The sequence below is a fragment of the Neophocaena asiaeorientalis genome, unplaced genomic scaffold (genome assembly GCF_003031525.2).
Source record: "Neophocaena asiaeorientalis asiaeorientalis breed wild unplaced genomic scaffold, Neophocaena_asiaeorientalis_V1.1 scaffold171, whole genome shotgun sequence".
Lineage (NCBI taxonomy): Eukaryota > Metazoa > Chordata > Mammalia > Artiodactyla > Phocoenidae > Neophocaena > Neophocaena asiaeorientalis.
Genome location: NW_020174013.1, coordinates 2,400,673 through 2,413,760, shown reverse-complemented (window position 1 = coordinate 2,413,760; position 13,088 = coordinate 2,400,673). Strand labels below are relative to the sequence as shown.

The following is a 13,088-nucleotide window of genomic DNA, read 5'->3' as shown; positions in this document are numbered from 1 at the left end:
AAATTTATTTATTTATTTTTTGTGGTATGCGGGCCTCTCACTGCTGTGGCCTCTCCCGTTGCGGAGCACAGGCTCCGGACGCACGGGTCAGTGGCCATGGCTCACGGGCCTAGCCGCTCCGCGGCATGTGGGATCTTCCCGGACCGGGGCACGAACCCGTGTCCCCTGCATCGGCAGGCGGACTCTCAACCACAGCGCCACCAGGGAAGCCCCGACACCAGTTCTTTTTAAAGTTTCTTTGGAGAGGGTAAGGTTAACAAACATCTTAGCCTATGATATCAGTCATCTATACTTTTTAAAATTTGTTTTTACTCTTTTGTTCATGTAATTGTTTCTAGGAATAATTAAAAGGATCATATTTGTTTTTTTTTTTTTTAGTAAACGTATTTATGTATGTATGTATGGCTGCATTGGGTCTTTGTTGCTGCACACGGGCTAGTTGTGGTGCACGGGCTTAGTTGCTCTGAGGCATGTGGGGTCTTCCCGGACCAGGGCTTGAACCTGTGTCCCCTGCATTGGCGGGCAGACTCCCAACCACTGTGCCACCAGGGAAGTCCCTAAAAGGATCTTATTTCTTAGGTATCTCTTACACATGCTCAAAAGGGAACACAGTGAAGCTTAATAATTAAAAATTTTAATGTATTTATTTATTGAGCAAATATTTTGAGTGCCTACTGCAAGCCAGGCACCATTCTCTCTTCTGGGAGTACTATTCTATGTTTGAGAGAAAAAAAAGACAAAACTTTCTTTCTTCATGGAACTTACATTCTCATAGGAGAGATAGGGAAACAAGATGTAGAATAAAAACAGATTTCTCTAATAGGGTAGATTCTTTTAAGTTACTTTTGTAGGTTGGACCTTTTAAAAATAATCAGTTCATTAAATACCACTTTGACATTGTTGGGGAATGAGATGCCACATGTGAGAGCCTAGAATAGGGCAAGGCACTTTGGTAGGAACAGTTTTGTAAACAAAAATGGAGTTTACAGCCCGTGCTCTCAGTATTCACACAAGAACTGCAGTGCAAAGCTATTTAAAAATAACCACCTGCAGTGTCGGTAATATGCTTTAAGAGTCCACAAAAGTCGGAGTTTCTTGACAGCTGGCTCAGTCTAGGCAGACAGCGGGTGGAACAAAAGTATAGAGATGCTAAACAACATACATATTTGGGAATAGTGACCTTTTTGGAGTGGTAGAAACTGGAAGAGGGGTGTGTGTGTGTGTGTGTGTGTGTGTGTGTGTGTGTGTGTGTGTGTGTGTGTGTGTGTGTTGGGGAACTTATGAGTAGTATCAGGAGCAGAGATAGAAAAAGTAAATTAAAGGTGGATTGTATGCAGCAGGTCTCTAGATGGTCCTGTAAATAATGGGGAGCCACAGATGACTTTTTAGTAGGACAGTGGCAAGATTACATTTCTTGTTGAGAAAATTAAGTGACTATGGGAAGGATGAGTTGGAGAGTATGAAAGGGAGGTTCCAGGCTATTTGGGGCATCTAAAGTATAGCCCAGGGGCAAGACCGTAATCCCTGTAAGGGTGCCTCCTGAAGCACAAGTCCATAGTATATAATGTGAATAGAATTGTGCCACGTGGCAGGCAGCCTTGTGACCAACAGAAGGATGAGGGTCAAAAGTTGAAGATACTGAAAGTGAAGAAGAGAATCCAAGAGAATTTTGTGGTTAATAGGATTGGTAACCTACTGGGGATGGGAGTTTTGTGGGATAATAATAATTATAGATGGTTTGAAGTTTAAGACGGATCTTCACATTAGGTAGTGATGGTCTGGACAACACTTTTTTCCCCCACCTTGTATCTCATTTTCATAAATTGCTTCATCCCTCATTGAGCCTACCATACCCATCTTTTTTCCACCCCTAATTTGAGCTTTGATATCTGTTTTGGACTATATAGTAAAGCTTATTAGAAGTATTTCTGAAACAAAGGAGTTTTTCCTGTGGGGGGAGGTACTTTGAGAAAAGGGTATATGGGCTTTAAGTATATTTAAAGTATAGGGCTCTTTTAAAAAAATTATTTATTTTATTTATTTATTTTTGGCTGTGTTGGGTCTTGGTTGCTGCACGCGGGCTTTCTCTAGTTTTGGCGAGCGGGGGCTACTCTTCGTTGTGGTGCACGGGCTTCTCGTTGCGGTGGCTTCTCTTGTTGTGGAGCACGGGCTCTAGGCGTGTAGCCTTCAGAAGTTGCGGCTCGCTGGCTTTAGAGCACAGGCTCAGTAGTTGTGGCACATGGGCTTAGTTGCTCTGCACCTTAACCACTGTGCCACCAGGGGAGTCCCTAGGGCTCTTAATATATGTCAAAGTTAACTCATTTATTATATTCCAGATTTAATTTTCTAGATAAATTACCTTATGGTATAGTAACTAATAAAATTTTATGATATTTAATTATAACAGTCTAGCCCTGTGAGGTACGTTAAAACATTTGATTATGGAAAAATTTAAATATACCCCAAAATACTAGAGTATAATGAACCCCAGTATACCTATCAACATTTTGCTGGTCTTGTTTCATCTGTTTTTCTCTCTGCCCTTTTACTCTTTTTTTTATTTTTGCTGAAATATTTTAAAGCAAATGCTAAGCATATTCTTTCACCATAAATACTCGAATATATAACAGTTAAGGACTTTATTATTATTATTAATACAACCACAAAACCATTATCACACCAAGCAATCATCTTTACCCCAACTTAACACCATCTAATATAATACCCAGTCTGGTCCCTTTTGGTTTCGAAAAAGAGTTTTATAGCTGGATTGTTTGAATCAGGTTTCAAACAAGTCTTGTTTGATATTTTTTAAAGAGAAAATTAAGGCAGTGTGAAAACATTTTAGTATAAGCTATTCTAAGAGAGCAATGCTGTTTTGACAGCCATTCTGTCTGGAACTTAGTTTTGTACAAGGAGGTATCGAAATAGCTAGTATCTATTTTTTATGATTTTTAAACATAGGAAATCTTTCCAAAATGGGGGAAGTGGGTGTGACCCCACTTATCTAGAAGCCTAGAGTATGAAAATGTGAGCTATTCAAGAAGGTTCAGGTTTGGGGGAAGATCACATCTCTCTTAGTCAAAACACCCTAGATGGATTTGGGACTGTTTTTGTAACTACTTGTGTAATGTTACAGTATATTTTATCTCCCTGGATGTACCTTCCTCATCTGTAAAATGAGTGGCTGATTTCTTTTTTTATTTTAATTTTTATTCAAGTGTAGTTGATTTACAATGTTGTGAAGAGTGGGTGATTTCTTATATTCCTTTTGAGTTCTTATTTTTGTGTGTTTTATTTTCTGTTTATTCTTAACTTTAACAGGATTCTCAAAGTTGGATTGGTGGAAACAATGAACCATTGACTGGCTTTACATGGAGAGGTGGTTGCGAAAGAGAAACTACAGGCATACAAGTCTGGAATGAAGTGTTTGTGATCGACAGACCTAATGGAACAAAAGTGAGATTCTCTTTATAGTTTTTTACTATATATAGTAAAATATATATATATAGTTTTTTACTAAAAAAACTAGGTTTTTTTCTTCCATATTCTGTCTTGAGCAAAACAACACAGAACTATTAATATCTGATAACTTTAACATGTGGATTATTATGTCAAAATGTGTGAGATACTTAAGTTAGAGGACTTTTCTTGACTTAATTACTGATTTTGATATTAACCATTTTATATTTGACTTTTATAGTCACTATTGGTGAATTTTTTACTTAGTATTTTAAACTTTTAAATTCCTAGGTGGCTGTGCTGCTAATGGATACCCAGGGTGCCTTTGATAGCCAGTCAACTATCAAAGATTGTGCAACAGTGTTTGCTCTGAGCACTATGACTAGCTCTGTCCAGGTGAGATACAGAGATCCCATGGTATGATCAGGTCAGACAATCCTAATACCTTTGCTCTTCCTCAAAATGCCTTTTGATTGAAGGGAAAAAAAGGATTAAAATCAGAGAAACTATTTACATTTAGTATTGGTCACTTACATTTCTATGCTTGCTCTTCTGGCTTACAATGTGAAATTTCATACTTTTAGTGCTTACCAGGGAAACAGTGAACCAATAGCCAATCCCTTTGGTATAGCATCTATGCTTTTTTCTTTTTAAAGGAGTATGTATTATTGCATGTTATCCTTAATTGAATTCAAGGATATTCAGTTGATATTGAATTCAATTGAATTCAGTCATATACAGTAAAGTATAGGGTGTTTCTTTATTTTTTGGCTAAACCAACCAACCAAACAACAAAACCAAGTAATTTAGTTTTCTACGCAATATGTATGACAACTAGTACATGATTATTTGAACTAATGGAGGTAGAGGCATAATAATTCTTATTTAGGAAACCTTAATGATGTTTATATAATAAACTAAGGACTTAAAGCACCTGTTTCATTTAGAAAGGGGTAAAATCCTTTCTGTTTTTTCGCTTATGCTGTACCCTAGAGTTATGTTTGGTATTCTATCAAGTTCTAGTCTCTTCAAGCTAGGCTATCTCTTTTCTGTATAATTTAGACTAATTGCACTGAATTAAACCACCGCAGGTCATTTTTTATTTCTTTACTTTCTGTTTCCTGAGCTCATCTGTGGTTGATACTTCTCTGGCTGAAAAATGAATTATTGAAGTATGGTGGTTAGATCCAGCTGGTGATGTATCAAGATGTATATTTGCAAATATTTTAAAAAGTATGTGCTTCTCCTGAGATAAATATTTCTTATGGATGGTAGATTATAGGTGATACCATCACAGTGTCTTGGAATTTTTGTGCTTTCCATTAATATCTGGAATGTACGACCAGTTTCTATTAAAGTTCCCATTTCCTTTCTTCCTCAATTTGAAGTATCTAGCTGTCAGAGTGGAAACAAGTTTTGGAATTATTATGAGATAAAAGAGAAGTGGCTTCTTTTTATTATAGGGATGGGAATATCTGTCACTACAAACTAAGTGATATTATTGGGGACTCTCAGAGTCTCTTGTTTTCAGTTTGTCCTACCTCTTCTCTGATCTTGCAGGGCAGCACAACTGCCATTTTCTTGAGGCGAGCAGAAGCCACATCTTTGTATTTATATTATCACATTACAGCCCTTCAGATTAGCTGGCTCTGTGGCTTGCATTAAATTATAAGTTCTCTGTCCTAAAACTTATACCATGGTGTTCTCTTGTTTATTCAACTTTATGATAGCAAGAGAACTGGTTTTGGACAACCACGTAAAGCCATTCAGCCACTTTCTTATCGTAAAACAAAGATTTTGCCCATCTTGCCTATCTCACATGTGGTTTTGTGTGCAGTCAGAAATGAGATACAAATGAGATAATGCATAAGAAAGCAGTTTGTAAACTAAATAATCAAGAATATTAATTTTTTTTTTCTTTTTTAAGGCCGAACCGTGCGGCATATGGGATCTTAGTTTCCCAACCAGGGATTGAACCCATGCCTGCGTGCATTGGAAGTGTGGAGTCTTTTTAAAATTTTATTTATTTATTTATTTATGGCTGTGTTGCTGTGCGTGGGCTTTTCTCTAGTTGCAGCGAGTGGGGGCTATTCTTCGTTGTGGTGCGCAGGCTTCTCTTTCTCTGGCTTCTCGTTGCAGAGCACGGGCTCTAGAGCACAGGCTCAGTAGTTGTGGCACACGGGCTTAGTTGCTCCGTGGCATGTGGGATCTTCCCGGACCAGGGCTCAAACCTGTGTCTCCTGCGTTGGCAGGCGGATTCTTAACAACTGCGCCACCAGGGAAGTCCCAGGAATGCAGGGTCTTAACCACAGGGACCACCAGGGAAGTCCCTAATATTAGTTTTTATTATTGCTTCTTTCCTGATTCTTGAGGCTAGATTTCTCTCCTTCCTTACATAAGTTATCTGGCTGATAGATCAATAACAAATTGATCCCTTTGTCATTTATTCTTTCAAAAAATAATTACTGAGCATATATTAAGTACAACACAATATGCTAAGTACTAATGATCTACAATAAACAAATCTTTTCTGTTTGCTATTTAAAACCTGGCCCTGACAGTGTAGGGATCTGGTCCTATTTTCTAAAAGGTAAGGCCCATATGAGTGAGAATAGGTTGGTTATTCTTTCAGTTTTTAAGTTTAAATCTAGAGTTTAATCACCTCATCATTAATTACTTTTTAAGAACCTGTTTGGAATTAGTCAACTGAGAATATCATTTTAGGTTTGCCAGGCTATATTGGCTGTTTATATTCTTGACCTCCAAGTGATTAAGTTAGATTATCACTTATTTGCTGTTAGAACAAATTGTTCTATATTTGGAGTAACACTATTTTATTAGATATAAGTTATTTCCCAGCAGAGGTGACAACTATGGACATCCACTTTTGTCCTTTGGTGGTCCAGGTCATCTTTTAAAGACCTGACTCAGAAGGATTGGACCTAGCGAATCTTTGAGAGTAGTGAAGTTTGCGTTACCAGCTCTGGTCTGTGGGCCTTGGAAAGTGGAAGAGTGCTACCTACTCTGTGTGTGTGTGTGTGTGTGTGTGTGTGTGTGTGTGTGTGTGTGTGTGTGGTAAAATGTTTATGTTATTTAGACTGACTTTGCTTAAGTAAAACGATAACCATAATATTACAGTCAAGTTAGTTGAGGCACCCACTGAATAAACCATAAACTATGTACTATGAATGCTCCAGGGAGGAATTTATCTTTGTATTGGGTTGGCCAAAAAGTTCGTTTGGGTTTTCTGTAACATCTTACAGAGAAAAACCCGAACGAACTTTTTGGCCAAACCAATAGAACTATGCCCTTCACATTCATTGACTTAGAAAAACAGTTGGGTAGTTGGGGGAACTCTTCACTTAAAAAAAAAAAATCATGTCATAACATTAAAGAAACTTACTATGTAATATACTTTTTTTTTTTTTAATGTCTGCTGCCTTCTTGGCCCCATATGTGTATATTCATGATTTTTACACAGTTTACCACCACTGCTTCCCCCTTAATGTTTTATCCTGTTAGGAAAAAAGAAAATTCTTTTCATGGACCACTGGTTAAGATAGTGACTGAGTCATTCATTTGTGCTCAGGTGTAAAATAGCCTTCGTTTCCACAAGTAAAGTTATACACAGCTGGGTATTCAAAGTAAAACACTAATAAAAACAAAAATTTGTTTTAACAGGTGTATAATTTGTCTCAAAATATTCAAGAAGATGATCTTCAACACTTGCAAGTATGTATGTCTCAAAGAATGTATGCCAAAGTATTGAAAATTTAATTCCCACTTTGTTGTGACTTTACATCAAGAACCTGTAATATTGTAAGAAGACTGACTATTATATGGTTTTAAACAGATGTACGACTTCTTAACTAGAAGAAATTTTAAAGTATATGCAGTCTTAAAAAATTAAATGCTTGGCTTTCAAATGATTTTAAAGGCTCTGACATCTAGTCGTCTGATATAGAATAGCTTTACAGAGGTCTTCTTTCAACCTCTTCGGGGGCATTATTTTAAATAATTTGATTTAATAGTTATTTACAGAATACGGCAGACTTGCAATGGAAGAAATCTACCAGAAGCCATTTCAGGTAAATAAATATTTTATCATTAAAAAAAATTTTATCTATGAAAAGCTATCATCTTGTATCTCTGGAGATATGAGGACATTATGCGAAACTCATTTTTAGCAAAAGATCTAGTGGAATTGAAACTAATTTATGGTAATGTCGTCACCATCTCATCAGTAGCAGCTTACAGGATAGGAAATAGAACAAATGAATATAGGCTGGTTCTTAATACTTTACTTAAAAGGTTAATAACATTTCTTTTAACTGGATATTACTTCCAAAACTTGAGATAGTCATGTAAATTTCTTTTATATGTGATACACTACTAGAAAATGTTATTGGTTGTACGTGTGTGTGTGTGTGTGTGTGTGTGTGTGTGTGTGTGTGTGGTATATTACAAGTTGAGGTTAGACCTATTATTCTTTATTTTTGTTTCAAATAGAAAAGTTTCAGAATTTATTATATCTCTCCCCCATGTGTTTTTTCATTACTTTTAAATGCTAGGTACAGAATATTAAGTCAGAAATTAACCTTGATTTAGAAGCATATGCTCTGCTTGCTTCTGTGGAGTCTTATCATTAGAGATTTTTTAAAAAGCAGATCTAATTTCAGATAGATTCTTTTTTGAAACAAGTGTAATTTGTAAGTAGACATTGTACTATTTGGTTAGTTGTGTTATAGTAGGTGAGAATGACTCCACCCTGTTTGCTCATCAGTGTGTGAAGTCCTTCCTGTGTGATAGCATCACTGGTGATTCTGTTAGTGGGTTACATTGATTCTGCCTCAGTCTTGTCTGGCTCAGGTGATCACTTTTATGAACTATTTGGGCAGGTTATGGTGTTATTTTGTGTATATGATGAAATATACTCTATTTGGCCTCTATCAGTTTTTCTGAACTGGGGTAATTTTGCCACCCAGAGGGCATTTACCAGTGACTGGAGACATTTTTGGTTGTCACAGTTTTGGGGAGGAAGCTCATGCCATTGGCATCTAGTTTATAGAGGCCAGACATGCTGTTCAACATCCTACAAAATGTAGGACAGCCGTGCACAGCTAAGAATTATCTGACCCGAAGTGTCAGTAGTGCTGAGTTGAGGAACTTAAGCATATAGGAATTAAAAATTCTATGAAAAGAACTAATTGGTCTAGAATTAGGTTAGTTGGTCTTCTAGTTACACAATCTTGACTTAAAATTATGATCTGTATACCCTGATATGTCTTTTGTTTCTTTTTAAAATATCCTGTATTATTGCTTGTGGTGACTCTTATACACAGTGAGGTTCTCAGATGGAGGCAGTTTCTTGGTATAGGAGCTGGGAGTATTGTTGGCTTATGTAGGCTCTTGTTATAACTATGAGTAATATTAAGCCATTTGGTTACTATAACTTTTGATAAGGATTGTTTTTGGGGAGTAAGGGGTGCTTCAGTTATTAAAGTAGTAATTTTTGGTAAAGTTTTATAAGAAATGATTTCAATTTTTTCCCCTTCTTTCTGTAGACACTAATGTTTTTGATTCGAGACTGGAGTTATCCTTATGAACATTCATATGGTTTGGAAGGTGGAAAACAATTCCTTGAAAAGAGATTGCAGGTAAGCCCCCATTTCTTAGAGAGGAGAGCATAAGCACCAAGCGCCAGGTGAAGGTGTGGACTGTCTGGACTGCTGCTTAGACTACCAACCTCTGAGTGTCATTGGGACAAATTGAGTATCCCAAGTTAACCCAGATAACTGCATACATAATTGATGAGAAGTAAATTGGTATAGCACTCCTGTGAAAGAGGACAATAGAAATGCCCTCAAGTAGAAGTTAAGGAATGGATATTTCTCTCCAGAGCCAACTGCCCCTTCAATAAATCAATATTCAAAGGATAAAAGTTTGAAGTAGACTAACTTTTTGATCTGCTCAGGTTGCATGCATTTCTCTTTCTGGCCCAGCTGTGCTTCTGAGCATTTGGGACAGGCTGGATAATCTAGTGTGGATGCATTGAACACAGATGATGTGAGACTCTCTTTCCAAGGATACTATCTCGTAGAGTGGCAGCATATAGAGAAAAAAGGGATCTTAAACATTATCTAGTATAGCCTTTACACACACCCACACACACACACACACAAAACTGGGACCCAGAAAAGTGACTTGCCTTTGGTCACTTAACTAATTATAGATAACTGGGAGTAGGACCCAAATGTCCAAGCTCCTGGCCTGGCCTGTGCAAATGCCACACCAAGTCATTCCTGGAAAATAACATGGAAGTACTTTGGGAAACCCTCAGGTCAGATACTACCTACCTACTGACGTCCACAAAAGATACATAAAAATACCTTTATTCATAAGTAGGAGGTTTAGCTCTTTGGGGTAATAAAATTTTGTTTGTTTCCTATGAAAAAATGCATTTCATTTCGCAGCCACATTCAAAGACTTAGGGTATAATGTAATTTTTCTTAATCCTAAATAAGATCAAAACCAACTGCTCATTTCTTGGATTATTTGAAAGGCATTTCTAGACTTGTCAGAGATAATTTCATTCATCAGCGTTTTCTCTGGTTTGTTCAGAAGAAATTAACCCACAGCACATCAGGCATATTAACTAAATTCAGAATTATGTACTTCAAAGATAAGGAGGTTTTTAAATATATTATTGAAGCCATACAGAAAAGTACTCAGATCATAAGTGTGCAGCTTGAGGAGTTTGTACAAATGAACATAGCCATGTAACCACCCAGAAGCGACTGCCTGTATCCACTAACTCCCGCGCCCCCCCAACCCTTCATTACTCTTTTGACCTCCAACAGGCTTGGTTTTTGGACTTTTTATGAAAGGAATCATATACAGTATGTATTCTTTTGTGTCCAGCTTCTTTTGCCCAGTATTACATTTCTGAGATTAATCCACATTGTTGCATGTAGTTTAGTTCACTTATTCTCATTGCTATGCAGTCTTCCATTGTATGAACAGGCAACAGGTTTTCCATTCTACTCTTGATGGTGATTTAGGTAGTTTCCAGATTTTGTTGATTACGAATGGTGCATGTTTTTTAGAATGGTTTTTGAGACGAGTTTGGGAGAATACGTGAGTTATATTGGGATAAGGAGTTATTAAAAATCTAACATTAGGATTTCCTTCCAGAAAATACATAGCAGTCTCTCTTCTGCAAAACACTGATAAACTAGCATAAATCATAAATAATCATTTGGAGTGAGTGCCGAAATCCTAATAAACTTTTAAGGCTCTTTGGACTGCATTGGCGCTTTTCGCCTTATCTGTTGTTTTGCTCAGGGGCTGACCTTTTTATTTGTAGGCAAATTAGTACTTTGTTTTTCTCTTTGCCATTATAAGTACTTTAAAGGCAAATTCTTAATTTATTTACTGGTTTATAAATCACAACCACACCTGTTGTTAGATATTATGATTAATTATTATTTGTATTTATTTATATCCTTGGCAGCTAACATGGGAAAAAAAAGTCTTTTTTGTTTTAAGACAGAGTGGGGTCTTATCAAATGGTTAGAAATGGGTCTATAGTAAAATTTTATTGTCAAGAAACACACACCTAGACTAGCATCTGAGTTAATGTGTGTGCATGTGAGTACGTATGTGTGTTTTCTTAAAAAAATGTGTTTTTCTCTTGTTTGCACCTTCACCGTGCCTCCTTCTGTCCCCAGGTAAAACAAAATCAACATGAAGAGCTACAGAATGTAAGGAAGCACATTCACAACTGTTTCTCAAATCTTGGTTGCTTCCTTTTGCCACATCCTGGTCTTAAAGTTGCAACTAATCCTAGTTTTGATGGGAGATTGAAAGGTGGGAATTCCCATTCTTGCTAAAATCAGAACTTAAGTTTTAGAGGCTGAAAGTTAAAAAAAATACATGGTTCCTTAAATTTTTTCTTTTATACTGGAGGACGTTTTGATGCATTATTAATGGTGTGATTGTAATGTATTGGTTTCTTGCAAACACCTGGCATATTGATTAACATTTTATAAGGTGGTCTGTTGCTCAGCACTGATGTCCTAAAAATACTGAAGGCTAAGAACATGTCAGTATTTCATCTGATTGCACTCTGCTAAAAAGCATCACCAATATATTATATTGATGTAATTAGATTTAAGTCTGTTCGGGGGTGATGGTGTAATTTTTTGTGTATGTTTTAGGATTATTTTGAGCATGATGGCAAAAGGCTTGAGGATTGACAAAACTTTTAACAGTATGGCTGGAGAAACAAAATTTAGTATTAAAATTTAATACAATTTCATGAATTGCTTGCCATTTGGAAAGGATAGTTTAGTTAAAATACTTGATGTGGAATTTGTTCTGGTAGGCCACAGTTTTATTTGTTATTTGGGCTGAAAGAATTATTGGGAGATGAGGGAAGTGGGGTAGTAGGGTGGAGGGGTGGTTATATTTTTTCCTAGGAGATGTGACAGTGTGACGTGTTTGGATGAGTTTTTTGAAATGAATCTACACTTAAGTAGCATATTTTTATTTTATGAAATAGAATTTTATTAACTCTTACCAATGGGGACTTTACTTTTTTTTTTTTTTTTTTTAACTAACATATTGACTAATTTCATGTCCACTAGATATTGATGAAGAGTTTAAACGAGAGCTTCGAAATCTGGTTCCATTGCTGCTTGCCCCAGAAAATTTGGTAGAAAAAGAGATAAGTGGATCTAAAGTCACTTGTAGAGATCTTGTAGAATACTTTAAGGTAGGAAAATTCTTACATTAAATGGCTTTGTCTAAGTTAGAAATATAGCTGACTTAAAACTCATTTATATGTACAAGAAATTTCTTACCTTTATTTTAAAGCAAGAAAGTAAAATTTATATTTTTTTGCCTTGAATTGGATGTATCAGTATTTAAGAATATTTAACATTGTCGCAGACAACATGTATCTTCTAGACAGTGATTTTATTCTTTGTAGAGTTATCCTACTTTTTCTCCAGCTCTGATATGGAAAGAAGAACCATTCACCATAGTATTACAATACCACTCTATCATTTGAGAATGATAATAGGTATTGGGAGCATAATTCTGTATCCTGAGTTCTCACAAAAGCCTTCTCTCAGAGTCTGGGACTTGATAAGAGCAGCTGAAAGTATCCAGACTGGGTTTGAGCTCAAGTGCAGGCCTCTCACCGTTCTGGCCTCTCCCGCTGCGGGGCACAGTCTCCGGATGCGCAGGCTCAGTGGCCGTGGTTCATGGGCCCAGCCGCTCCGTGGCATGTGGGATCTTCCCGGACTGGGGCACAAACCCGTGTCCCCTGCATCGGCAGGCGGACTCTCAACCACTGCGCCACCAGGGAAGCCCTGTTCTCTAGTCTTTATAGCTTGCTTGCCAGAGCAAGACTATTGTAGAGGTTTGTATTTATTCATTGTAGTTGTAAATAGAAGGGAAATACAGTTAACTAAGAGTGTATTTTTGTATTATTTAATGGACACTTGATCACTTTCATACTATCTTTGTTCAGTTATGAATTAATTTAGAGTCAGTAGAAAGTTGAGGTGAAAGATTCCTATGTAGAACTTAACTTAAAAACGTTCATCTTTCTTTCTTAC

General features: G+C 36.8%; 1 protein-coding gene across 1 annotated transcript in view; it reads left to right on the top strand.

Moving 5' to 3' along the window:
* ATL2 (atlastin GTPase 2) overlaps window positions 1-13,088 on the top strand; it is a 63,396-nt gene that overhangs the window by 43,718 nt on the left and 6,590 nt on the right. The window contains 7 exon segments of the mRNA XM_024753538.1: window positions 3,325-3,459; window positions 3,754-3,858; window positions 7,144-7,194; window positions 7,494-7,550; window positions 9,027-9,119; window positions 11,193-11,331; window positions 12,111-12,238. Of these exon segments, the coding sequence (XP_024609306.1) occupies window positions 3,325-3,459; window positions 3,754-3,858; window positions 7,144-7,194; window positions 7,494-7,550; window positions 9,027-9,119; window positions 11,193-11,331; window positions 12,111-12,238 (708 nt within the window).